We start from the raw sequence: 23,724 nt of genomic DNA on the forward strand, positions 1-23,724 counted from the left end.
ATCATATCAGAGCTGTATTTGTTACAGCTAGTGCAAACCAAACACTTTCTGTTCAACCGACAAACTACATTTATTGTGAGGCAGCGAGAGGAAATGAAAGGAAAGGAAAACAATGGAACAAGAAGAAACGGACATGTGTTCTCTGTGATGGAAGCATGGCTTCCTTTCATTTTCATATGCACATCAGTGTGTACCTTCATGTCGTTGATATGGAGGTACTCCTCAATGATGGCTGTGGACTTCTTGTTCAGCTCTTCCTCAGTCAAGGCAGGCTTGTTGGAGGTCTGGGCAGGTGGGGGGGTGGCAGCTGTCTCTCGCTTCGCTGTTCACATACAAATAAGAAATTAAAATTCAATAAAAAAAAAGTATGTAATTTGGAGTTCATAGATGGCTGATAAAAATGGCAGATAACCTGTTTGTGCCGTTGTGCTATTCCCTTTCTTTTTGGTAGAATTTAATAAAATTAGGCTCTGCTTATTAGGAGTTCCTTGAGAACTTCATTCTCTTTTTGACTGAAGTTTTCAATATGTCATTTAAAACTTCACTACCCCTGTATGTCATGCCACCTACCATTCTCTTTGCTCCTGGCTCTCTCTCTGCTACCTCTGTCTCTTTCGTCCGTCATGCTTGCTACTCTGCGGACAGGATCAGCCGATCCGCGCTGCTCCCTCTCCCGGCTCCGTTCCTCGTTTTCGCGGCTGAAGCTGCGCTTGGTAACCTGCAGCCGGTTTTGATCACGTTCGTCCCGTCGCTCGTCCCGTCTCTCGAATCGGTCGCCGCCGCGGTTAGAGCGGTCGTAGTTGTCACCGCGCTCTCGACTCGAGCTGTTTCTGTAGAAAGATGGGAAAGTTAACAGACTGAGTCTCTGCAGGGTCCCACAGTGCATTTATTGGTGAAAGATTCTGTCTGAATTCACTGAGCTGGTTTTAAGATTTGTGTCCTGTTCCTCACCTCTGAGGAACTCGTCTGTCTGAGTCCATTGAAGAGCCTGAGGAGGACGAGGGCTGCTGTAAGGCCGAGAACCTGTTCAGAGTGCTAGTGGCTGGACGCCCGCCTGCCTCTGAGCCTGGGGAGGAAAATACACACATAGCACGTGTTGAGTTTCAGCTTTGAGGTGCTCGACTAGATACTTATTTGATGTATAACCACATCAGTGTGGGAAACCTACCAGAATCTGCAGGTTTGGTGCTGCTGCCACCGCTGCTGCCCTTGCCCCAGCTGCCCCATGTGCCTTTACCTCCTGGGGCAAGCAACTGATTGTTGAAGTCAAGAACAGGAGTCTGAAAGAAGAGCCTGATGGTTAAAAGCAAACTAAAACTGCAATGGTTAATTGATTAGTTGTCAAGTATTAAATTAATTGCCAACTATTCTGATTATCAATTAATCCATTTGAGTTATTTTTAAGAAAAAAAAAAGCCAAAATTATCTGATTCCAGCTCCAGGAATCTGGATATTGTCTAGTTTCTTTACTCCTCTATGATGGTAAAGTGAATATCTTTGGGAAGTGGACAAAACACTAGAGGATATAATCTTGGCATGTGGATTTGGGATTTGATCTTGGGATTTTAGATTTGATGGAGTGAGAAAGAAATGGTTTACTGAAAGTGAAAATCCAGCTACTTTAACTGGCAAACAATGAAAATTCACAGTGTTAGCATCAAACCGATAAACTACGATGTGTATTAAGCCCAGGTGAAAAGACGCCTTTCTCTCCTACCTTTGTGATTTTGCTAAGGCGAGAAGTGTCAATAGGTCGGTTCTTAGAGATGGGCACTGTATTCCAGCCCTCGTCCTGGGGAGGAGCGCCACGGCCTGGGGTGTGAGGGCCCCCACGACCCCCTTGACCTCCCCCACCCATCCTGCCTCCAGGCCCTCCGCCTGACTCCTTCTTGGAGACGAGGGCTTGCTGCACCTTCATCTGCTCCCTGTGCTCCTCCAGTTCGGCCTCTTTGTGGATCTGGTCGATGGTTTTGGGGCCCTGGTCGCCTCGTCGGGGAACCCAGTTGTTCTAGGATGGGTTGGAAGGAGAGATTGTGAGGCCAGGGCAAGGATGTTTGATAACAAAATAATTTAATGACATGGTTTGCCCTCAGGGGAGTTTTGGATGTTGAAATGAAATTCAATAAATGGCATCTGGGAGTATTAATGCCTTTTCACTATAGTGTTCATGGGACAGACAAGAACTGAAAGGGATCAAAAGCTCAACAGCCTAGTGACTCTTAACTCTTCAGCCTTTGCCTAGAAAGGAAAAAACAAATTGAGTGTTTCACAGTTAAATTAGGCCAATGCGCTGACTTGGAGCAGCTGATTTTGGCTTGTAAAAACACTGAAGACAGCAGGTTTTGTAACACTGCGTGGGCGGGACTGGGAGCCTAACTACAGGACTGCAGCATTCCTTCAGTTGAATAAGGAACGACACTCGAATGAACTGGCTTCATAACACTGCACTGGAAATGACCATGAGGCACGAACTAATGAAAATACTACATGCTCTTTTTAATGAACTAGTTTAAGACATGTTAATTTAGCCAAAAGTAGACGTGAATTAATGTGCTACTAGGAGTGTGTTCGGCAGCTCTGTGTTTGGGGGTTAAAAATCTGAAGAAGACATTTCTTTCTTCGCCCATACATGAAATTCACACAGGCCAGGGCTAAAGCACCAGTGTGGGCATCTCAAGGGGCTTTGTATAACACTACCCACAGTCACTCACGTCCAACAATAAGGCGTGTGATGAGAGAAATCACACTTTAAGGTTTGTCAAGAAAAGTTTCTGTCTGCTCTGAAATGCCAAGACAAGTGGAAAAAATGACAGAACTGGGAGGAATATGTTTCCAAGTGTAGTTTACACACACAGCGAGTCACACAAATATAACTATAAATAACATAACTACTCTTGGTTCTCAAACACAGAAAGCATGAATCAGCACTAAATGCTAAACATGATCAAGCAATAAGAAGAAAATGATAGAACCTGGGAGAACACTGATCCTTCAGTCAACAGGAGGGTGTTTGATGATTAGCAAAGCGTGACATTCCAGCACTGTATTCAAAGTTATATGGTGCCATGCCTTGTTAAATTTGATGAACTCACGATCAATCATATATTTTGCTGTTAGCAGTTTGGCATACAAGTGCAACATTCACTGTTGTCTACCTTTCATATGGAGTTATAAATGTTTTGATAGTTCTAAATAGGATGTCTGATCAGAGATATTTTGACAAGGCTTGGCAGTGGTGGTAGCTTTGGATGACGGTCAATCATTTCAAGTGGTGTGGTTGGAGCCGCTTGCAACCACTTCCCTTGAGTCGCTAGAAACAGCTACAGTTCTTCAAGCTATATATTTTACCCGTCGAAGGTCCAGCACATCTTGCAACATGAAGCGGATCCTGGAGGTGGTCTTCCTCTCCTTTATGATTTTCTCCATCTGATTGAAGTACTGGTCCATACGAGGCTGAGGATGACCACAACAGTTTGGTTAGGCTACTGCCTACATTACAGCTCAAATTTGATTTAACTACACATCAATGAGCATGCATGTGTGTGTGTGTTGTACCTTGGCCTTCTCAAAGTCTAGGTCCTTGCCGATGGTGGACAACAGTCTACACAGGCACTCTAGGGACTCCTCATCGTGGTTTTTCAGCAGCTTTACAATGCAGTCATGCATGATGACCTCTGTGAGCATTTTAAGCTTGAACAGCTCACCAATGAACTTGATGTTGCCCAGTGAGCGCCTCCTGGCCTTGTCTTTAGCATCTTGTAGCTCTTCAAGGAGCCGCTGCTTCTCCTCCTCCTGCCAGACAAAAAATGTCACGTATAAAGGGCGATGAAAAAAAAACAAAAAAACAACATTGTTGAGCATTTTCAAAGAGGCAGTATTATACCTCTGAGGCAGCCTCCAGCTCTTTCTGCTTCTTCTCAAAGATCTCGTCGTCATCTTTGTCCTTCTCAAACTCCTTCTGGCATCGATTTAGCAGCAGCTTGCGGAAAATCACAGTGACTCCCGGCTTATCTGTGGTTGGGACTTTAAGCTAAAGAAAACGGAGAAAATGCACATTTAAAAAGAGCAGGAAAACACAGTGTGTAGGGATATGTAGTTTAAGTCGCTCCACAGTTTCTCAATCCCGTTGCTTAGATCAGTAGCACAGACACACAACGCTAATTTAACATCATTCAAAAGACATTTGTAAACCAGGACAGTTACCACATCACTTTTTTTTTTTTTTTTACATATTTTTAAAAGTACTCTGAATTATAGATCTGAATTACAAATAATAATAATAATAATGATAGTTCCATTATTTTCAAGTGTGGCTGAACTATTCTCCCAATTTAAATGACTTTTTGGTCAATATCAAAGCTTGAGAACCTTTATCAAAAACTGTGTTTGTGTGTTAGGCGTGTGTTACTGTGTGCTACGGGTGGGTGGTGTGGCCAAAATCTTCTATCACAATATATGTACTTTCATATCACGGTAACGGTTTATATCATGGTATAGTAACTGTTCAATGGACTCAAATAAAAAATGGTTTGAAATCACCCTACCATAACTCATCCCATTTGATTATTTTCTTTTCTTAGGAACGTTTTTATAAACAAAAACAACTGCCTCCCCTTTCAGTAACAAGCACTTCTCTCTCATCAAATGTTTTGGAGTAAGTCAGCCAATAAAGTGTTTAGTTAGCCTACTTTAAACTGCTGAAGTATCTTTACTACAGAAACAAATAATCTGTCAACCAGTCAAGAACCACCGGTGCCACAGAATGACGATGATGATGAAAACTGCGGCACTTGAGAACATACTTGGAAAGGTGCACTTATACTGAATTTATGTTGTGCTTTAATGGAAGCATTTCAGGTTTTGGATGGATGGATGGATGGATGGATGGATGGATGGATGGATGGATGGATGGATGGATGGATGGATGGATGGATGCTTTATTTATCTCCAGGATAAATAGGCAGGAAAAGGCTTCAAGAAGGAGGACCATCTTTGACTAATTTTATCTCAGGAACATTTTCTGATAAAGTGAGTGGGTGCAATTCTTAGAAAGATGAATAATGTAAAGAAATGCTTGGCTTGTGTGAATTTAGTTAAGTCTCCAGAAAAATGTATAGTCACCACAAAATAGTCAGAGGTTTTAAAAACGGCTTATGCCATTTATATATGCCCTTTACATGGGAAATGAAATGTGCTTAGGTTATCATTTAACACATCATATCATATCAAATCCAAGCTTATTCAACATATTTCCATAATATGTGTGGCACCACTTACCCCCATAAGGCAGCGGCACATGTTGGCATAGGCCACCGAAAAGTCTGGCTCGGAGATGGCCTTTTCGAAGGTAAGATCTATGACTCCTTTCAATCTCTCCTCAGTGTCAATAGTCAGTTCCGTCACTTGTTTCATTAGCTGTTGAAACTTTTGGGGGGTCAGTTTGTTCAGGATGCTGCGAACCCGTTTAAAGAGCTCCTGGGTCTTAATTTGCTCCACGTCGTTCTCCTCATCCTCATCTTGTCCGCGGTTGCGAACAACTTTCTTCGCTGAAGGTTTCCAAGCCTTCTCTGCCTTGTTCAGCTGCACGTCGTCACTGAGTGACATGCTGGTGATGATTTTCCTTGGTTCTTTCCTCTGCATCTGCTGAGAGCGACGCGGACCACCAACTCCGATGCCCATACCTGGAGGCTGAGAGGAGGAAGGGACAAAGACGTAATTTCTTTCAAGGGCTATTAACTACAAGTACAGAGCTCTTAGATCACATTTAGAAAATGTTAACTTACTGGTCCCCTGCCTCCTCCTCCCATGCCAGGCCTGCCAAGGTTGGCGAAGGAGGGTGTAAAGTCAGGGCCACAGTTCATTCCTGGTAGACGACTGGGGTCCAGTTGACGCAGAGGGGTCTTGTTAGCCTGAAAAGAAAGAAATGAAAGTCAACTAAAACTTTATTCAAATATTATCTGAGATGCAGTGCTGTCATCTTTCTGTTTTTATATTTGTCCGTTACTTTAATTACATCCCATCAGGGCTTCTGGGTGATCAAACACCAGCGAAAATAACTAGCACTGACTTGTAGGATGTCTTCTTAGAGAAGGACAGATTATCTATGGCAAGCAAAGGTAAGTGTATTTATAAAGCACCTTTTAAATTACACTGAGGCAATTTCAAAGTATTTTACAAACATCATACAAACATATCAGGTCATGTTAGTGTAGGAAGTTGCACCTTGTCTAGGACAACATCACTGATGGCTGGTAGACCCTCGGGCTTGTTCATGCTGGCCGAGATGAACTGGAAGCCCAGAAGAAACTCTCTGTCGTACTTCTTCTTTTCCTCTGTGTTGATTGGCTTCCATTGTTCTGAGAGAAAAACCAAAAGAGAAAATGAACAGAATGTTCTTGTATCTAACACATTTGCCACATTTTCAAGTTACATTTCCCTTTATATTAACTCAAGAATGAAAATGGGACATCGTGTCATTTAAGCAATGCACAGCTGAGCTGTAATGCAGAGTAAAAGAGAGTAAGTGATCTCAGGTCAGTGTAAATGTAGATATTACAATGCTGCATAATGTCCACAAGGTGGCAGAAAGGCTGGCAAATGAATTAATCAATAAATGAATGAAGAGGTACAGTACAGTAGATGTGATCTGTGCTTTGTGTAACACAAAGGACATCAGTGGGTACATTTAAGGAGTAGTATTTAATGAGTGACAATCGTAAAAAAAGTTGCTAAAATTATTAATTCTGAAAGCAGACGTTTCATTTAGTACTGTTTTTCCATTGTAACAGAAAAAAGCTACAAGAAGGTGTGATAGAAAGTGCCTTCACTTGCAATTTAAAAATCACAGCTTCTGGTGGCATATTGTTCAACTATTACATGTTCCCATTACAGACCATTGTTAAAAGACCACTCCCTCATTTTCAGCAGAGCAAACATTAACGTAGCCAGCTGACAAACTGCTAACTTGTGACTTTCAGTGAGATAAGATCATTGTTCACACTGAATCGTTAGCATTGGTTAGAGAAATGTATCAAGGTTCAGAGACCCACCCTCTTTGTACTGGTATTTCTTGTCAGTGTCGGTCGGCTCTGGAGGATCTGGCTGAATGTTCTCAGCGTCCAGCTTGTCCTCCTTGTCCTCCCAAGTTAGGTCTGCCTCCTCTGGGGCAGGAGGGGAAGCTGCAGGGGGTTGGGTCTCTGGTGCTTGGGCAGGGGCTGGCTCGGGCTCTGGTGGGGCCACTACCTGCTCCTGGTTCAAAGATGGGAGAGGGGTTAGGGGACATTGAGGCTGCAATCTTAGAATGGTCAAGATTTATATGTAAATTAAACCACACTAGGAGGCCAAGTTAAAATTCAGACAGTGAAGCGTCTGGACTGTGACGTTTAGGGGTTGATTTGAATTATACACAGAGTTTGAAGGCTGAAAGCTCTGTCTTCATCAGTGTCAGTGGGTTTGGAGTAAATGTAGGCTAGGATGCAAAAGCATGGAAATGAATGAATAAATGCATTACTGCACGCACACACACCTCTTTAAAGGCATCCAGGAGGTCTCCCACTGCCTCCTTTTTGTTAAGATCCTTCATCTTCCTCTTTTTCTTTGGCACAGACACAGCAGCTACAGTAGGACAAACATAATGAGCCTCAGATCAGTAAAAACATATCTGACAGAAGAGTTTGTAATAATGATGGGGGGTGGAGATCAGAATTGCATGTTATAATTAACTAACCTTGCATAGTAGTTTCTACAAGGGCAGGGGTGACCGTCTGGGGAGGAGGAGTGTCCTCCCTCTCCTCTGCTGTGGGAGGGGGAGGAGTGGGCACTGTTTCTGGAGCGCTGTCAGCTATGGAAACCGTCTCTGCAGGAGATGGCTCCTCTTCTGTGGTGGCGGACTGGGGCACTGGGGTATCTTCTTTGACATCTTGGGTGACTGGAGACACCGTGTCTTGGACATCAGGCTGGGTGGGTGCTGCCTGGACGACTGGATCAGCAGGAATCTCCAGGACAGCAGGTGTGGATGCAGGCTGGTCAACGGGTGCAGGTGTGGCTTGTACAACCGGCGTAGGCGTCGCCTGAATGATGGCTGTGGAGGACTGTACGATAGGCTGCTGGCTGATGTCAGGCTCAGCGATGGGGCTGTCGTCACGCTCAGACGTATTAACTGTGGGTACCTCTGGATCTTGAGGGGCCGGCAGCGGCAGGCCATTGGGAAGGCGTAGCTCCTCGGGCTGTGCGATGGGAGACTCCAGAGGGGCCTCCAGGTGAGTGGGTGGCAACATGACCGACAGCCTGTCTGGTTCCTCCTCTGCAACACCATTAGTGGTGGAGGGAGGTGCAAGGGGAGTGTCCGAAGCTTCTACTTTAGCTTCCTCCAGTTTCACCACCTCCTCCGCTGCCTCCACTGGGGCTTTTTTGTCTGCTTTGTCTTGTGCAGCAGATGTGGGGACAGGGTCAGGGAGGGGCGCTGGGTAGGCGGGCACCTCAGGTGCAGACTGGGGGGTTGGGGTGGGTTCTCTAGGAGGTGGGGGAGCATCCATCACGTCCGCAACAGGAGCACTGGGTGCAAGTGTGGAAGTAGTGTCAAGAGGGGTGATCTCTGCTTCTGATATTAGAGAGGGTGAAGGGGGCTTAGTGTTCGTGTCAGAGGGGATAGCCTCAGTGGGGTTGGGGTCACTCTTAGCAAGTTCTGGGGTCTTTGACAGAGGAGGGGGAGTAGGTTTCCCTCTGTCATCTGGAGAGTCAGAAAAAATATTGTTAGACTTCTGAAAATCATTATCATTACTTCACTGTTCAATACATCAGTTCAATTCTATTAATTAAAAAATTACGTTGTAATGGATTGCCCTCAAACAGCCTTCAGTCCATGCTGTCTCTAATCATGCACGTAATATAAAGCTTTAGGACACTGAGCTTTAGGAAACAAAACAAAAACAAACAAACTTAGTTGCATTAACTGATAGTATTATTGCAGGTAACAGCAGAGCTCCATCTGAAGTGCAGTTGCCTGTGAGTAGAACAGGCAAAAACATTGCCACATTGTCTCCTGATTAACTTCTTCTCATACAAAGCTGCCTCATGGCTGCCACTGGACTACCTGGTGAACTTGCAGTTGAAAGATGAAGGCACATTTCTCAACCAGAACATTGGCCAAAACATCACCAGACCTAAAACAAGTTGCTAACTGCAACTGTAAACAGTGATCCACGGCCCACAGAAGGGGAAGTCTCAGCCCAGATATCCGTCATCTAAATATCGTCAGATGATAACCTGTTGGTTCAGAGACTGTACTTGATATTGTCTAGGCTGAACTCATGAGTCTCTTATATCCAGAGGATTCTGTCTGATATCACTTGGTCACAGTATTTGTTCCTGGAGGCTGAAATAATGTAATGTCCTCATATCCACACAGTTTAACTGGTACAACATGTAGCTCAAAAAATGTTGGCTTGCTTTATTAAATAGGTTTATTTCCCTGTTGCCCAATTACTGTAGTAAGTAAGCTCATTCATGAAAAATGGGGTCATACATGGCAATGAGGTCAACACCAACGTTTCTCTTAGCTTACAGCTCCATAACTCAGTGAAACTTGCTCTTAACAACAGATTGGTCTTAGATGTTCTCAGTTAATGCTTTCCTCCTAAGTGTCATTTGATAGACAGGGTAAAATGCTTCGAGAATACTGCTGCTCAAGTTGAATTTAAGACCTACGAAAGAACTACATGATGATTCTGAAAATTCAAATGGACGAATAGGAACATATTTATTCTGTAGTTAGTTTAGAGTGTGTATGCAGCAAAATAACCTGCTACTGCAAAAATAAGCTCTCCAATAAAATAATGGCATTAAATATATCAGAAATGCAAACAAACATGCCTTAGTTCTGTACAGGTACCCATACAGAAATAAAAAAATAAATAAATGAATAAAACAGCATGTAATAAGATAGGCAAATGAACAATATTAGGATGACACTAGGGAGCTTGCACGTGTATCTTTGTGTGACTGGTTCTTTGCATGTGGCACTCACCTGGTCTAACCACTGCTGGTGTAGCAGCTGTGACACTCTCACCGTTGGCCTGAGCCACTGCTGTGCTTTCTGTTCCAGATATTGCTGACTGTTGGGAGATAAACACACCAAAAGTTTAGATATGACCTTAGTAGTGAGGACAACACTCATTTTTCCACTTGACTTGGGAAAGAAAAAAAAAAAACAGGTTTCGTGTTAGCCACACATCAGGACTTGAGGATCATACATCAGTTTGATTTTGGCAGGTTGTAGTGTAACACATTTATGAGGGCTGGCAATCTGCAGCATTCCCCATAAAGTAGTAACGTATGGACAGCGCAGGCAAGTAAATGTCATAATAGACAAGGCTGAAAGTTACAAACTATATATAGATGATATATTTTTTATTAGGGACCCCAGGTAACTATCATGGACTGTATAAACACTTTCTAGTTTATATATTTAGTATAAAGTGACTGCATATACATTTCACTAAACTTCAATTTTCCACTAAACAAATCAAACTGTCACAGTGTGCTAATGTGTCCACAGTGTTGATTGTGTTCGGTCAGGATCATGATATTGTAGCTCACCTGTGGTGGGGTTGGGGTGGAGCCACTGCGGCCCCCTGACATAATCTCCTCTGTAATGTCTCGACCTCCTTGGTTAGGGTCTCTTATTCTGATCTACAGAGCAGAGGGAAAAGATCTACTGTCAGAACACATGATGACAGAAAGGAAAGGATAGAGGAAATAAATCTGGATGTAAAGGAAAGCACTTGAGAACTGGCTGCTTAGAACCTGAGGGATATCGATACATCGGCTGATACATACACATATTTTTTGGCAATGATCCTTCAAATATGGTTCCAAATACTAAGATAAGTAATGTTCTGTTGTTCTGTTATAAAATGCCAGACATGTTTTTATGACATGGCTGAAATAAAAATGTGGGGTTTCATATCAAAATACTTCATCTTATATAGATAGTAAGAGTAATAGGTAATATGCATTTTGGAAATAAATGACGGCTTAATTAAATAAAAAAAAGACTTAATTACAACAAACACTAAAGATAAAAGATTAAGTAAATTTTGTCAAGCTTCAAAATTGTGGTTTTAGGTAGGTTTATGGTAGATATTTACATTTTACTCATTTCCATTTTAAGTCACATATTATGTATAAATAATATACATTATAGCCCGGTGTATCAGCAGGGCTGTGCCATGATGCAGTGTAACAGAGACATATTCTGATAAAACAATCTTATAGTTTTATACAAGTGAAAATAAATCACTTCGGGCCGTATGTTTATACAAGAGGGATGAACAGCGCAAATTTAGCTCTAATCTCATGTAAATGCATAAAAATATGGATGACGATCGATAGGTATCGTTTTCAGTATTTTACTGATATATAACTTAAATAAAAACGTTTTCTTTCTTTACCTGACATATGTTAGTTTAACTTGCTATCAGGACAGTCACTTCACTTTATGTTAGCCCAAAATGAGGATGAAGTATTGTGATAAGAAACCACCGAAACACCACCAAATGAAAATAAGGGAGAAACAAGAGGGAGAATTTATAGATATCCCACTGAAAGGATTTCCTTGGCAAACTTTCAATGAGGAACAGCAGCTTTTGTTCTGTTGCTGCAGCAGGGAGGCTCCAGAAAAGATTGAGGGAGATCCTTAAATAACAAGTCCTTTTTATTAACTTGCATTCTGTTGAAGAACAAGGAATCTTTTGGATTCTAGTTTTTAGTTGTTAAACCACCTCCCTTGTTTGTTTGTGTAAACCACTAATATGAGAACAAAGACACTTTACAGATTGAAACTGTATCATCAACATGAATTTAATATAAATGATATGAATAAGATGTAAATTTACATTTAAATATACTGCTCCTTTGAAGTGTAATGTAAGGTGTGTTATGTTCCTGAAATTTACTATTGTGGGCAAACAATGGTAAACATCGATGTCATTTGCAGGTCAAATGCCTGTTTAAGTGATGAACTGCACTAGTTGTGGTGTTTTTTTTAGAGTTTGTAATAGACATTTTATACTCTACTACAATTTTGTGGCCTGTGCTACAAAAACTTCAGCCTCTATAGTGTCAGTGTCATGTGCAAAAAACAGTTAAAAGTAGAGCCCCGGTCTATGACTCGCCGCCTCTGATTCAATGAAAGCTACATTTCTCACAGTGTGAACACTGAGGCACACAAAAACTAACCGCCATGCAAATTCCTCTGCAATACAACTGAATGCGCTTCAGCTTGTTACACACCAGCAAAGCTGTTTGACTGCGTGAAAATCAAGTCAATCAACTTTAACGCGAGCTGTCACACAAATTCAGATGTTGTGAAAATGCCTGCCTCTCATGAAGGCAGAGTACATGAACTTTTCAGGGAGGCACAAACGAAGTCGAAATCTGATCACGCACTCACAAGGAGTGCCCATACATTACAAACACATGGTTTCTATCCAGCGCTCTTTTTCTCTCACTCACACACTACATAGGTACTTAAGAAGTCAGAGCTGTCATGAAACTGGTGTGAGCCACAACGCTGCTAAATAAGAGTGACGCACACAGTCACTGGACAAGGATTAAACTGCAAAAGTTAACAGTGAGCTGCTGTAACACTACTGCGTTCCAGCCTACTTCTGCAATATTTGCTTGTTGCTACTGACCTTTACCTGGTCCAGTCCGTCAGCAACTCCTCTCCCAGAGGATTACTAACCCTAGTGGGCCTCTCTCATCCTGGGGCTGGAGTAGCCGTTCCAACCGACTCTGGGATTGGACTTTAAACCCCGCAAAGCAGGACGGTGGGTGGATGTAGCCAGTGTAGTTTTATCTAAGCTCAACTCACACACATCCAGGCTGTGATAGAGAGCTACACGCCGGCAGAACAGGACAGAGCAGGGCTGGGTCTGACTGACAGTAGGCTAGCTAGCAACTTGACTCTCTCTCTCGCACTCCCTCCCTCTCTCATACGCTGAGCAGAACAGGGGAGGGAAAAAAAGGATAAAGCGACTGGCCTTGTAAAGCTATGGTATTGGAATGCAGAAGCCTGCCCACAGAGACTAACAGACAGTTAAAGGGGCCGGAGGGGCAGGGTAGGGGGGAATGGGAGGGTTTGCAGGAAAAAAAAAAAGTATCCTTATCAAATGAGCTTGGGCTAGCAGGAGAAACTCCCCCTTTTCCTCATTCTCTGTGTCTGCTCGGTCATCCTGCACACACAAGTCACTCCTCAGATTTTTTTCAAGTCACTCCTCAGATTTTTTTCAGGCTCACCCCTCCTGAGAGCGGAGGAAACCAGCCCAGGAGAGGAGGAGGAGGAGGAGGAGGAGGGGGCGGGGGTGCCACAGCAGCAGAGGAAGGCTGGTTGGTTAGCCCTTCCGGCTCAGAAGGGGGAGGAGACCGGTGGCCACGTGGAGCTGAGCTATGTGCTGACATGTCCTTCACCCCCCTCCCCTCACTTTGACACACAGTGAGAGGGAGTGCAAGAGAGTAGGAAAGCAGGAAAAAAGGCAACTTGCAAGGGTAGAGCTTTTGCAGATCACCTGACACTCAATGGGACAGAATCTGGTAAACTGTGGCAATTTAAAACATGACTGCCATAGGCTAGAAACACTCATTCTGAAATGCAGAAAGTTCAAACACAAACACAGACACCTTCTTCTCTCTCTCTATGTGAGTTGCATGCAATTACATAAAGGGTAAGTACTTTTGGGCAGGCTTGCAGTTCTACATACACTGTCCTGTAAATGCAAGGTCCCAGATTGCCCACACTAGAGCCTTGTGTCCTGTTGACATGTCCTTTAAGCATATCTCTACCTGCTCTCTCAAAGTGCATCGCTCCCAAAAACCATGAATGCCGAGCTTGTGGTGTGTACTTATGCACACACAAACGTCTGTACATACAATCATCCGGCTGAAGAACGAAGACCACTCACGCAAGCAGATTTGTGTTGCAATTCCTCTACTCACTGTCTGCCATCTAGAGTTTTATTATAGAGTTTTGTGTGGATGTGTGTGACAGAGACAGTAAGTGAGCACAGGGCCTTCAAGCCAGTGTTGTAGCAACGGCCGGGGCCTATGGGAATGGGCCAAAGTACACCCCAGGCAGCCACAGTCTCTGATAAGCAGCCAAGTTCCCCAAAGCGAGGGACTGGACATCATGTAAGTCTTGTGGCAAAAGAACAAAGTCCCAGCATTTCACACCAACAGCATTTTCCTGGTAATATTTGTAATTAAAGGGATTCCAAAAAATTTGGGGCACTGTGTAAAATGTAAATAAACAGATAACATTGATCTGTAAATGAACTTTGTTTATGGACAATAGTTTTACGACATTTTCCTGAGCCCATGTAGTAATATCCTTTATATCGTTTATACATGTCATATCATGTGTCCACAAAGAACCTCGCTCCATCCTTGCTTTTGAACAGCTGAATCTTTCCAGGATGCCCCTTTTCTACCCAATCATGATACTATCACCTGCTACCAATCAACCTGTTTACCTGTGGAATGATCCAAACAGGTGTTTCAGAAGCGTTCCACAACTTGCCCAGTCTTTTGTTGCTCTTGTCCCAACTTGTTTAAAACATGATGCTGGCATCAAATTCAGAATAAGCAGATATTTACAAAAAATCAATGAAGTTGATGACATTAAATATAAGGCGGAAAAGGCTTACGTTTCAGCTTCCATAAGGGAAAAAAAAACTTTGGTCAGTCAGACCAAAAATTAACCCCAAACCCACACAAACTGTGGCAAAAGCTCCATGCTAGTCAAAACTAGTTTCAAGGCACACAGAGCAGAAGGAAAAAAACATGCAAACACAGCCACCAGATAAACGTGTTCAAATAGCTCAGGCCTCTCTTGTTGCTATCAATTTTTACACAAGACTTTTGCACAGATGATTCAGAGTACACACCTCTGAATTCTTCTAAAGACAAACATTAGAAAACAAAAATGAGTCATAAAAGATGACCAAAGAGATATGTCACTTTGGCCGCAATCTTTGGTTGACTGAAAAAAGTACCACCTTGTGAAACACATTAAAAAAACCACCATGACTGTGTAGGAGACAGAATATTGTTCATTCTAGCTGGATACAAGGGTCTCTGAGGAATCAGAAAAAAGTCTAAAAATATATATTTTTTAAATGTAACCAGCATCACAGAAGTCTCGAATTTAAAAATGATGATTATATGAGAGGCACAAACTGGGGCTTCAGTTCACAGGGAGCTACCACATACCAGGCGAGGGCCATCTTAGAGAGCAAAGGAAACACTAGACATACTGTAGAAGTAGGGAAGATGTCGTACAGCAGCTCAGTCTTACAGCGCACCAAGTTAAGGTCAAGTTTAGCACTATCTGTTTCAATCAGTCAGCTGAACTCTACGTCCAGATGCAAGAATGACTCTAGAATCATCTTACGAGAGAACACCGCTGACTTGTCGTATTAATTCAAAATCATCAGGTCCCTGGATTACTGTGGAAAACACAGTACCGCTTGTTCATATTACTGCAAAGGAGTGGTTAAAGAACTCCTACACTGAAAAGTCAACCCAACACATTCATTTTCCACAGTCCCCATTTCCATTTCTACAGTGACTCTCATGTTTTACATTGTTGTGGCATCAGTTTTAATCAACCAACCAAACTCTGGCAAATACTTACGTTTAATACTAAAAGCTTACTCAACGGATTTAGCGCTGTACTCCTATAACATTTTAAAACTCATGATGGACAGTAAAATAAAGAAATAAATAGAATCAAACTTGACGCAGTAGAACCAGAGATATCACTACCCATAAAGCAACTCAACAAGTTCAGTCAGAAGTTCAGGTATTATGCTAGTAGCAGTTAATGTAACCTGCAGCAGCTAACCTCAAGCCTCAAGAATGAAATCTTCACACCCCTCGAGTTTTTTCATTTTGAAACCTGTTGTCTTCAGACCCAGCTGACATTTATCAGACTTGACATGGCTCCCTCAGGAGCCACAAAAGGCTTTACTCAAACATTTTGCAGTGGTACTCTCTGAGAAAAATCTGCTCCTGAAGCTATCGTCTCAGATCTGCGTGCAGTCAAAAACAACAAACAAGATTTTGTCATTTCCTATACTGTCGTGTTGGCTGAAACAGTGGGGAAGTTCATCAGTATAGCATATAATTACTTAAGCAGTGTAGCACTGTACCAACAGAAATTAACACAACGGAAGTGGACAGATTTATATTGTTTAAAGCTCTAATTAAGTTTTAAAAATGCAGATGAACAGCTGTTAACAGCTTGCAGAGCATAACAAATACAGGACCTGAAGCCAGGCTATTATAACTGTGCATCTGGAAGTCTAATTATTTACCCACACACAAAACTGTGGTTGTCCCTCACTGATCTTGTGGAAGAGTCTTGCTTAGTGATAAAAAGGATGAAACTGTTTTATAATTAATATTTTTACATATTCACTGGTGGCTTTCGTCCTGTTTAGAAGCTGTTCTACATAACTCAACAGGCAAGCTTCAGCTGTGTTTAGACTAACAAGAGGGTAAGTTGTCAATGGCTATATGCAGATGGGATACTTTGTAACACACTTTATCTAAACGGATCTCGTTTGGGCCTCACTGACCTCACTCTGTGAAGTTTACACGAGTGTGACTGTTGTGTATCTTGATGTACAGTCCCTTACATACATCGTACATGTTGCAGGAAACAGGAAAAAATACAGTACATAGCATGATGAAAGTTTTTCCATCACTAAAGAGCAAAAATGATTATTTGAGTCTTACTCTGCAATATTACTAAGGTGTATGCACAGATGTATACACTGATAGAACTAAAATGGTAAGAGGAGTTATGCAATAGCTGTTTGGGGCTGGACTTTTCTCACGAGTAGATAACACATACATGACGTTTTTAGACTGAATAGTGTCACTTCTCAAAGTTACCTGACCTACACTGATAAACAGATCTTTTCCTAACAGGGCAGATAACACAATTCTCCATTTTAACATATTGTTTAACAATATAAAAGGCCTTCTCTAAGTTTACTTGTTGCTCACTCTGCTAATAAAGTCCAATATAGACGATATGGAAATCCTGAACCTGATCTCCATTCTCGATAAGACATAAGACAAAGTGTAAGATAATTTATGCAGTGGAACGCTGACTGTACCTGTTTACGTTCCCGTTTGGTGGGGATGTGCTGGGGAGGCTGAGGTGGTGGTTGCTGCTGTTGAGGGGCAGGGTTCATAATGACGGGTGCCGCCTGCACCGAGGGGGTGAACTGAGGCTGGGCGGGGTAGTAGGCCCCTGCTGTAGATCAAACAGAGAGAGTGATGTTAATCAACACATCCTGCTTTAATCCTTTAGCTAGAAGTTGACACAAACACATCAGTGTGTTGCACAGACACACAGCATACACACAAACGTTCACTAAACTGCACAAAGCTAGTGTTTACACAACAGCATCACAGTCTATATTGCTAATGTTCTAAAAGCCCTGTTAGTCACTTTAACAGGTTAATTTGAGGCAGCTGGTAAAGCTCCCTCTAAAACATGAAGGTTTGATTTCTTTAGGATTTGCTGCAGTTTTGTGTCCATGGCAGGTAACAGCAATTTTTTGAAAATACTAAAGTCTCCTCACGGCCATGTGAGGATGTGTCACATTTTAGGTAGCCATCAAAGCATCTAGAAAAGAAAACTTACAATCTGTGTAAATGCACCTCATTATCGATCAATAGCTAGATTGCAAAAATAAACAACGTTTAAGTTTGGGCTTTAGTGTCCTGATAATATTTCTGTGAACACGCTAGGGACCAATCACAGTAGCATGCCAGTGTTGGAAGTGGACAGGGTAATCTTCCAGAATTAAGGTATGATTAATGAGTGCATGAACAAATGTATATATATAAAAAAAAAAAAAATACATGAAGAGGTCGGGGAATTTCAAAAGACAAATACTAATCATCAACAAATCATGCTAGTATCATTTATCAACCACCTGTGTCAGCTCTACACTAGTTTCCATGCAGTCTGAGTAACCAGTGACTGAAATTATGTATCAGGTGATTGTTATTTAACATCTTCAAAAAATAATAAATAGCTCTACTTGCTTAATTTCCATCGGGGCCTTTCTCTTTGCTGCCTCTAAATAGTTCTGAAGTGGAACTGTCATTCACGATAGTTGCAGATATGCACTTAAACAGACATCACTGCCTCAAATCTGCATTTCACCACTTCCAATGGTGTCTTTCCACTGACTTGTACGCTTTAGTGCCATCTCAAAATCTCCCTTCATGCTGCATTTGAATGCAAGTTAACAGAAGCAGACATGGCACCTGGAAGGCCATACAGGTATGACACAGCAGTCTCTCCCCTGCCCAGTCCTGCATCGCTGTGCCTTGTTTCTTCAGGCCGTGGACATTTATCACATTCACAAATTTGTCAAGAAAGCTGCTGCCAATGTTACCAAGGAGGAAAAAAAAGGTTTCCATAAGTTCAAAGAACCTCCATTAGCCCACGCGGTCAATAATGTCAACAAGACATCCAACCACTCACTGATATTACCTGGCCTTGTAACTGGCCTCGGCTACAGTTCAGAATCAGCTGTAGCCCACATTCAAAGGACTGGGGTAAAAGAAAAAAATCCTCAGATTGAAGAGGCCTCTCTTTCAGCCCGGCGGTCGTTAGCTCCTGCTCTGCCTCTCTCCCCCTCTGCAGGCATTTCAGTCTAACTCACATTACTGAGTCTGCATTGTTGACCAGGAGCAGCACAGCCTAAATATAGTCAAAACCCCACACCGGCTGGGGGAAGAGAGCACGCAAGAGGGAAAGGGAGGGAAGACAGACGCAGAGGGAAAGACAGAGAGAGGGAGAATAGGAGCATGCTCAAAACCAGAAAGCCAGAATGAGACTTTCCTTGGACAGTGTCCCGATATAAATAAGAGGATTGAGATATGACTCATAAAGTGCAAGAGACTGAGACAGCAATGGGAGGGGGGCTGCAAAGAGACACACTATCTGGGCGACACCTACCCTCAGAGTCGTGCTGCTCTTGAGACCCACGGTTCCCCATGCTGAATGCCTGCTGAATAAGAAACTGCAAAAAGGAGAGGGGGTTTTTCTTCAAACCCCCTCTCTAACTTCTTCCTGTCCTCTCTACAGGTGCCCTCTCAGAATGACTTCTTTTAATGTTCAGCCCTCCCTCTTCCAGCGTGTCTCCATTATGCTCCTCCCTCTGACCTTCCTGATTCCTCCCTGCCTTTCACTTTTTTTTCCCCCCACCTTCCTCCCTCCCTCCCTTTCCTTCTCTGGAAGGCAAGCGAAGCTGTTAAGTTGTGTCATTCAGAGTGGCTGTGATTTGCATGAAGACTCCGTTATCTTTCTCTCTCTCCACCCCGGACAAATGATCTGATCCATGCTGGCAAAGATGTCACAACTTTCTACAAATGGGGTGGACTGTATGTATGTGGGAAGAGTTAAGCAATTCACTCAGCTAGGGGGACGGACTCTTAAAAATAGTCACTGTACTCCGTCAGCATAGTGTATGAGTGTGTGTTTCTACCTGACTGCTGGAAAAGGACTCAGTGGTGAGAGAGACTGCACCAGTGAGAGGACCAAAGCGGGGCGTTGGAATGATATTCTGGGATTGTTACTATGCACTAAGCAGAATTCAGCCTGGGCATTGTAGGTCCTCAAGCCAAAAAGCCTCACCATATCCAGATATACAGTATACCTGTGTCACTTTCTTCACTCTGTGACATGGTGGAAAGATAAAACAGCCCTCAGGACCTCTGCATTTTCAAAGCCATACGAGCCCAGAGCTTGAGAGCCATGTCACATGGCCTGTCATTTAGGGTCATGTGCCAACTTCACATCATGACATGCCGTGTGACTCGCGCAATGACAAATGTGACACACACCCTCCAACACAAATACAGTGCTGTGAAAAATTATTTGCTTCCCACCTGATTTTTTTTGCATATTTGTCACACTTAAATGCTTCAGATCATCAAACAAATTTTAAGATTAGACAAAGATAACCTGAGTGATATACATAATGAGTGAATACAAAATGCAGTTTTTAAATGATGATTTTGTTTATTAAGGGAAAAAAGCTATAAAGCAAACCTACCTGGCCCTGTGTGAAAAAGTTATTGCCCCGCCTTGTTAAATCGTGAATTAACTGTGATTAAACATATCTTTGGAAAGCTGAGTCCAATTTCACAAGCCACACCCGGGCCTGATTACTGCCCAACCTGTTGAATCAAGAAATCACTTAAATAGAATCTGTCTAACAAAGTGAAGTACGCTAAAAGATCTCAAAAAGCAACACATCATGTCGCCATCTAAAGAAATTCAGGAACAGATAGAAACAAAGTCATTGACATCTATCAGTCTGGAAAGGGTTACAAAGCCATTTCTAAAGCTTTGGGCTCCAGCGAACCACGGTCAGAGCCATTATTCACAAAAGAGAAAGCTTGGCCAACCTTCCCAGGAGTGGCCGGCCGTCCAAAATTACTCCAAGAGCGCATCAACAACTCATCCAGGAGGTCACAAAAGAACCCAGAACAACATGTAAAGAACTGCCTCAGTTAAGGTCAGTGTCCATGATGCAACAATGAGGAAGAGACTGGGCAAAAATGGCATCCATGGTAGAGTTCACAACTGCTGACCCAAAAGAACACAAAGGCTCGTCTTCCATTTGCCAAAATCCATCTTGATGATCCCCAAGACTTTTGGGGAAAAAATTCTTTGGACTGACAAGACAAAAGTTGAACGTTGTGGAAGGTGTGCGTCCCGCTACATCTGGCGTAAAACTAACACAGCCTTTCATAAACAGAACATCACACCAACAGTCAAACATGGTGGTGGTAGTGTGATGGTTTGGGGCTGCTTTGCTGCTTCAGGACCTGGACGACTTGCCATAATTGATGCGGCCATGAATTCTGCTCTCTACCAGAAAATCCTTAACGAGAATGTCCAGCCATCATTCGTGAACTCAAGCGCCCTCGGGTTATGCAGCAGGACAATGATCCGAAACACACGAGCAATTCCACCTCTGAAGGGCTTAAATAAAACAAAATGAAGATTTTAGAGTCGCCTAGTCAAAGTGCAGACTTGACGTCTCAGAAGTGCATACCTGCTCTGGTATGTCCTTAAACAGGCTGTTTAACCTGTACGGTCATACAAATATCTCAACAGCAACACAGCTCTCTAATGGAACCACAAGCCTGCTACTGTCAAGAGAATAACTTATCTGGACAACAGAGAGAAATCCACTTAATTTGCACTAAGCCTGGCAGAGTCACACCAATAAACATAATATGAGATATACTGCATGCCTCTGGTGTGTTGTCATAAAGAGAAAAAGCGGAAAGTATTGTAGAAGTGATTCAGTTTTCTGGAATTACAATTTCCAATTTCTGTGACACCTGTCTGTTTTAACTGATGTAGGTTTTTAATGATTCCTTTTTACAATTTATGTCAAAATACTAAAAAAAAATAAAAAAAACAAGTTGAATAGGGCTGGGTTTCCCCCAAAACAGCAAGTTAAGATCATAAATTGACACTAAAGATGGTTGTATTTATAAGTCTAGAGCAGTGAATTCAGAAAATGCACGCATACATGTTATTCACCAGTGGAAGAAGCACACGCACCACACATGAAGCTTAGGCTGAAATCTAACATCAAAACACAATCCTCTTGCTTATTTGAGAAGTTTTATAAAGTGATCTTGGCTCAATTTTAGCTATTTGATGTTTGATGACATATTTCTCACTGATGAGAAAGTTGAATATAAGTCAGTTGCACTTCTGTTTTTTGAAAAAAAGTATTGTTGCCAACAAACAAACTATAAATTATAGATTTATAAAACATTTTCCATCTTTCTTATTATTATTCATTATCTTATTATTGTTATTTCTAGTTGTATATTTTTTTAAAACATGCATATGCAGGTGCAGAGGTATTGTTCAAGTACCGTGCACATCGTACAGTGGACATACAGTGACATGCAAAGAGCATGAGATGGAAGGGCCTAATAGGAAGAATTGTGTTTTTACAGTCCAGTATTCAGGCCAGTGCATTCTATTGCTGATGAGCTACAGTTTAAACAAAGACAACACATAGTTCAGATGCCTGCTAGTGGGGGGTCAGCAAGTTTGTTTTTAGGGAATCATCACTTCTTGTGGTGTACTGACACTCAACCACCTCTAGAGGGTGTGCCAACACACATGATCAACAGCAAACATCTGTAGTGCTACTGTATTTGGTATGAGATGTGAAGTAACATGACAACAGCAGTTTGGAATGAATAAACAAAAAGCAAAAAACAGATGTTCGTGTGTGTGAGCTATGCTAGCTACATTCTCTGAGTATATCATATCTCATAAAGAACATTCATCTGTAATGTTTAGTGCAGATGTTATTCATGCCAACATGCTTTAAGTTATTTTTCTGGAGTGCCTGTCTTGCTCAACCTCCTATGACTATAATTGTCAGCACATTTTAACATTTTCCAGAATGCAGCCACAGCCCTCAGTGACACAACACTGTAACTGCATTTCATTATGGCCATATGCTCTATAATGAATGGAAAGAAAGTCATCTCTGCTGATTTCAAGAGAGACGTCACTGCTCTTTGGTTCTGAGGAAATGACATGAAAGTCTTGTTTTTAAAAAAAAAAACACACATTCTGCTATTTCATCTTTTTGTTAAAGAAGAACAGTTTTGTGTGTGTGTCTGTTTGTGTGTGTATGACTGGAGGTAGAGTCTGAGCATGAACAATGACAATGGCTATGTTTACATGTCCGCTAATATTCCACTATTATTCAAAATATGACAATATTCCGAATTTGATCAGGGTCATGTAAACTATGTAAACAGCATGTTCCATTTAGATATTCTGAAATAGGCCTTATTCCAAATGGAGCATTTTCCCAATAACACATGTGGGATGTGCTGATATTATTCAGGTTTTAGGAGCATTCTTTGAACATGTATAAAGGGCAGTCACAATATGCGTCTCCCTTGGGCTTTTTACCTCAGTTTGCAACACACGGCCTCTTGCCCGTTTATGGTCAGCTCTGTGTATTGCCGTGCCAACAGTTTGCAAGGCTGGGCAGAGATGAATGCACAAAGGAATAGCCCACATTTTTGGTGGGAAAAGGAAACACACCTACTTGTAAACATAAAAGCCTTGGATATCAGCAGGTGTTTGGATATATAATATCACAACACTGACCTATTCAAGAAGGTGGTAGAATGAATTAAAGTCATGTCCTTATTTATGTCATGACACTAACTGGAGTATGCACATCTGGATGTCAGTGGGAATATTAGTGGAATATTCATTTTTATAAGCCATGTAAACAGTTTCAGTCATGTAAATGAATTTGTCTTTCCATTATAGGGGTAAAAATCAGAATATTTTGTGCACATATACACAACCAATGAGTTCTGCTCCTGCCTCTATCCTCTTTCATTTTCATAACTTTTCATATAAACTAAGTGTCCTAAACATCATAAGCATTGGAATCTCTGATGAGATTTTTGGAGTTGACTGTAGATAAAGACAGCCATAATTAAGAGCAATCTCATATGTCTGGGGTTTATTAAAAGGGAGGCAAGTGCTTTTCTGTAAACATTAATATTAAGAGAAATGAAAAACAAACAAGAGGCTCCCAAACAAAAGCTTAGTTGTAGGCAAAA

At 42.0% G+C, this 23,724-nt stretch overlaps 1 protein-coding gene across 5 annotated transcripts in view; it reads right to left on the reverse strand.

The window, feature by feature from the left end:
• The window catches only part of LOC121608875 (eukaryotic translation initiation factor 4 gamma 1-like), a 40,043-nt gene that overhangs the window by 4,686 nt on the left and 11,633 nt on the right, over nucleotides 1-23,724 (reverse strand). For 4 of the 5 annotated variants that reach the window (XM_041940289.1, XM_041940288.1, XM_041940286.1 and 1 more), the window contains 17 exons: nucleotides 17,184-17,323; nucleotides 10,597-10,689; nucleotides 10,025-10,112; nucleotides 7,727-8,728; nucleotides 7,526-7,614; nucleotides 7,050-7,248; nucleotides 6,223-6,356; nucleotides 5,784-5,909; nucleotides 5,278-5,688; nucleotides 3,884-4,030; nucleotides 3,556-3,792; nucleotides 3,349-3,453; nucleotides 1,718-2,008; nucleotides 1,169-1,280; nucleotides 952-1,066; nucleotides 571-830; nucleotides 195-322 (listed from right to left, as the gene is read on the reverse strand). In XM_041940289.1, the coding sequence (XP_041796223.1) occupies nucleotides 195-322; nucleotides 571-830; nucleotides 952-1,066; nucleotides 1,169-1,280; nucleotides 1,718-2,008; nucleotides 3,349-3,453; nucleotides 3,556-3,792; nucleotides 3,884-4,030; nucleotides 5,278-5,688; nucleotides 5,784-5,909; nucleotides 6,223-6,356; nucleotides 7,050-7,248; nucleotides 7,526-7,614; nucleotides 7,727-8,728; nucleotides 10,025-10,112; nucleotides 10,597-10,689; nucleotides 17,184-17,323 (3,677 nt within the window). Of the gene's footprint in view, nucleotides 1-194; nucleotides 323-570; nucleotides 831-951; nucleotides 1,067-1,168; nucleotides 1,281-1,717; nucleotides 2,009-3,348; nucleotides 3,454-3,555; nucleotides 3,793-3,883; nucleotides 4,031-5,277; nucleotides 5,689-5,783; nucleotides 5,910-6,222; nucleotides 6,357-7,049; nucleotides 7,249-7,525; nucleotides 7,615-7,726; nucleotides 8,729-10,024; nucleotides 10,113-10,596; nucleotides 10,690-12,701; nucleotides 12,962-17,183; nucleotides 17,324-23,724 lie in introns of those variants that run through there. The other variant, XM_041940290.1, reaches the window with a different exon arrangement.

This window comes from Chelmon rostratus, chromosome 7 (assembly GCF_017976325.1).
Source record: "Chelmon rostratus isolate fCheRos1 chromosome 7, fCheRos1.pri, whole genome shotgun sequence".
NCBI classification, from domain to species: Eukaryota; Metazoa; Chordata; class Actinopteri; order Chaetodontiformes; family Chaetodontidae; genus Chelmon; species Chelmon rostratus.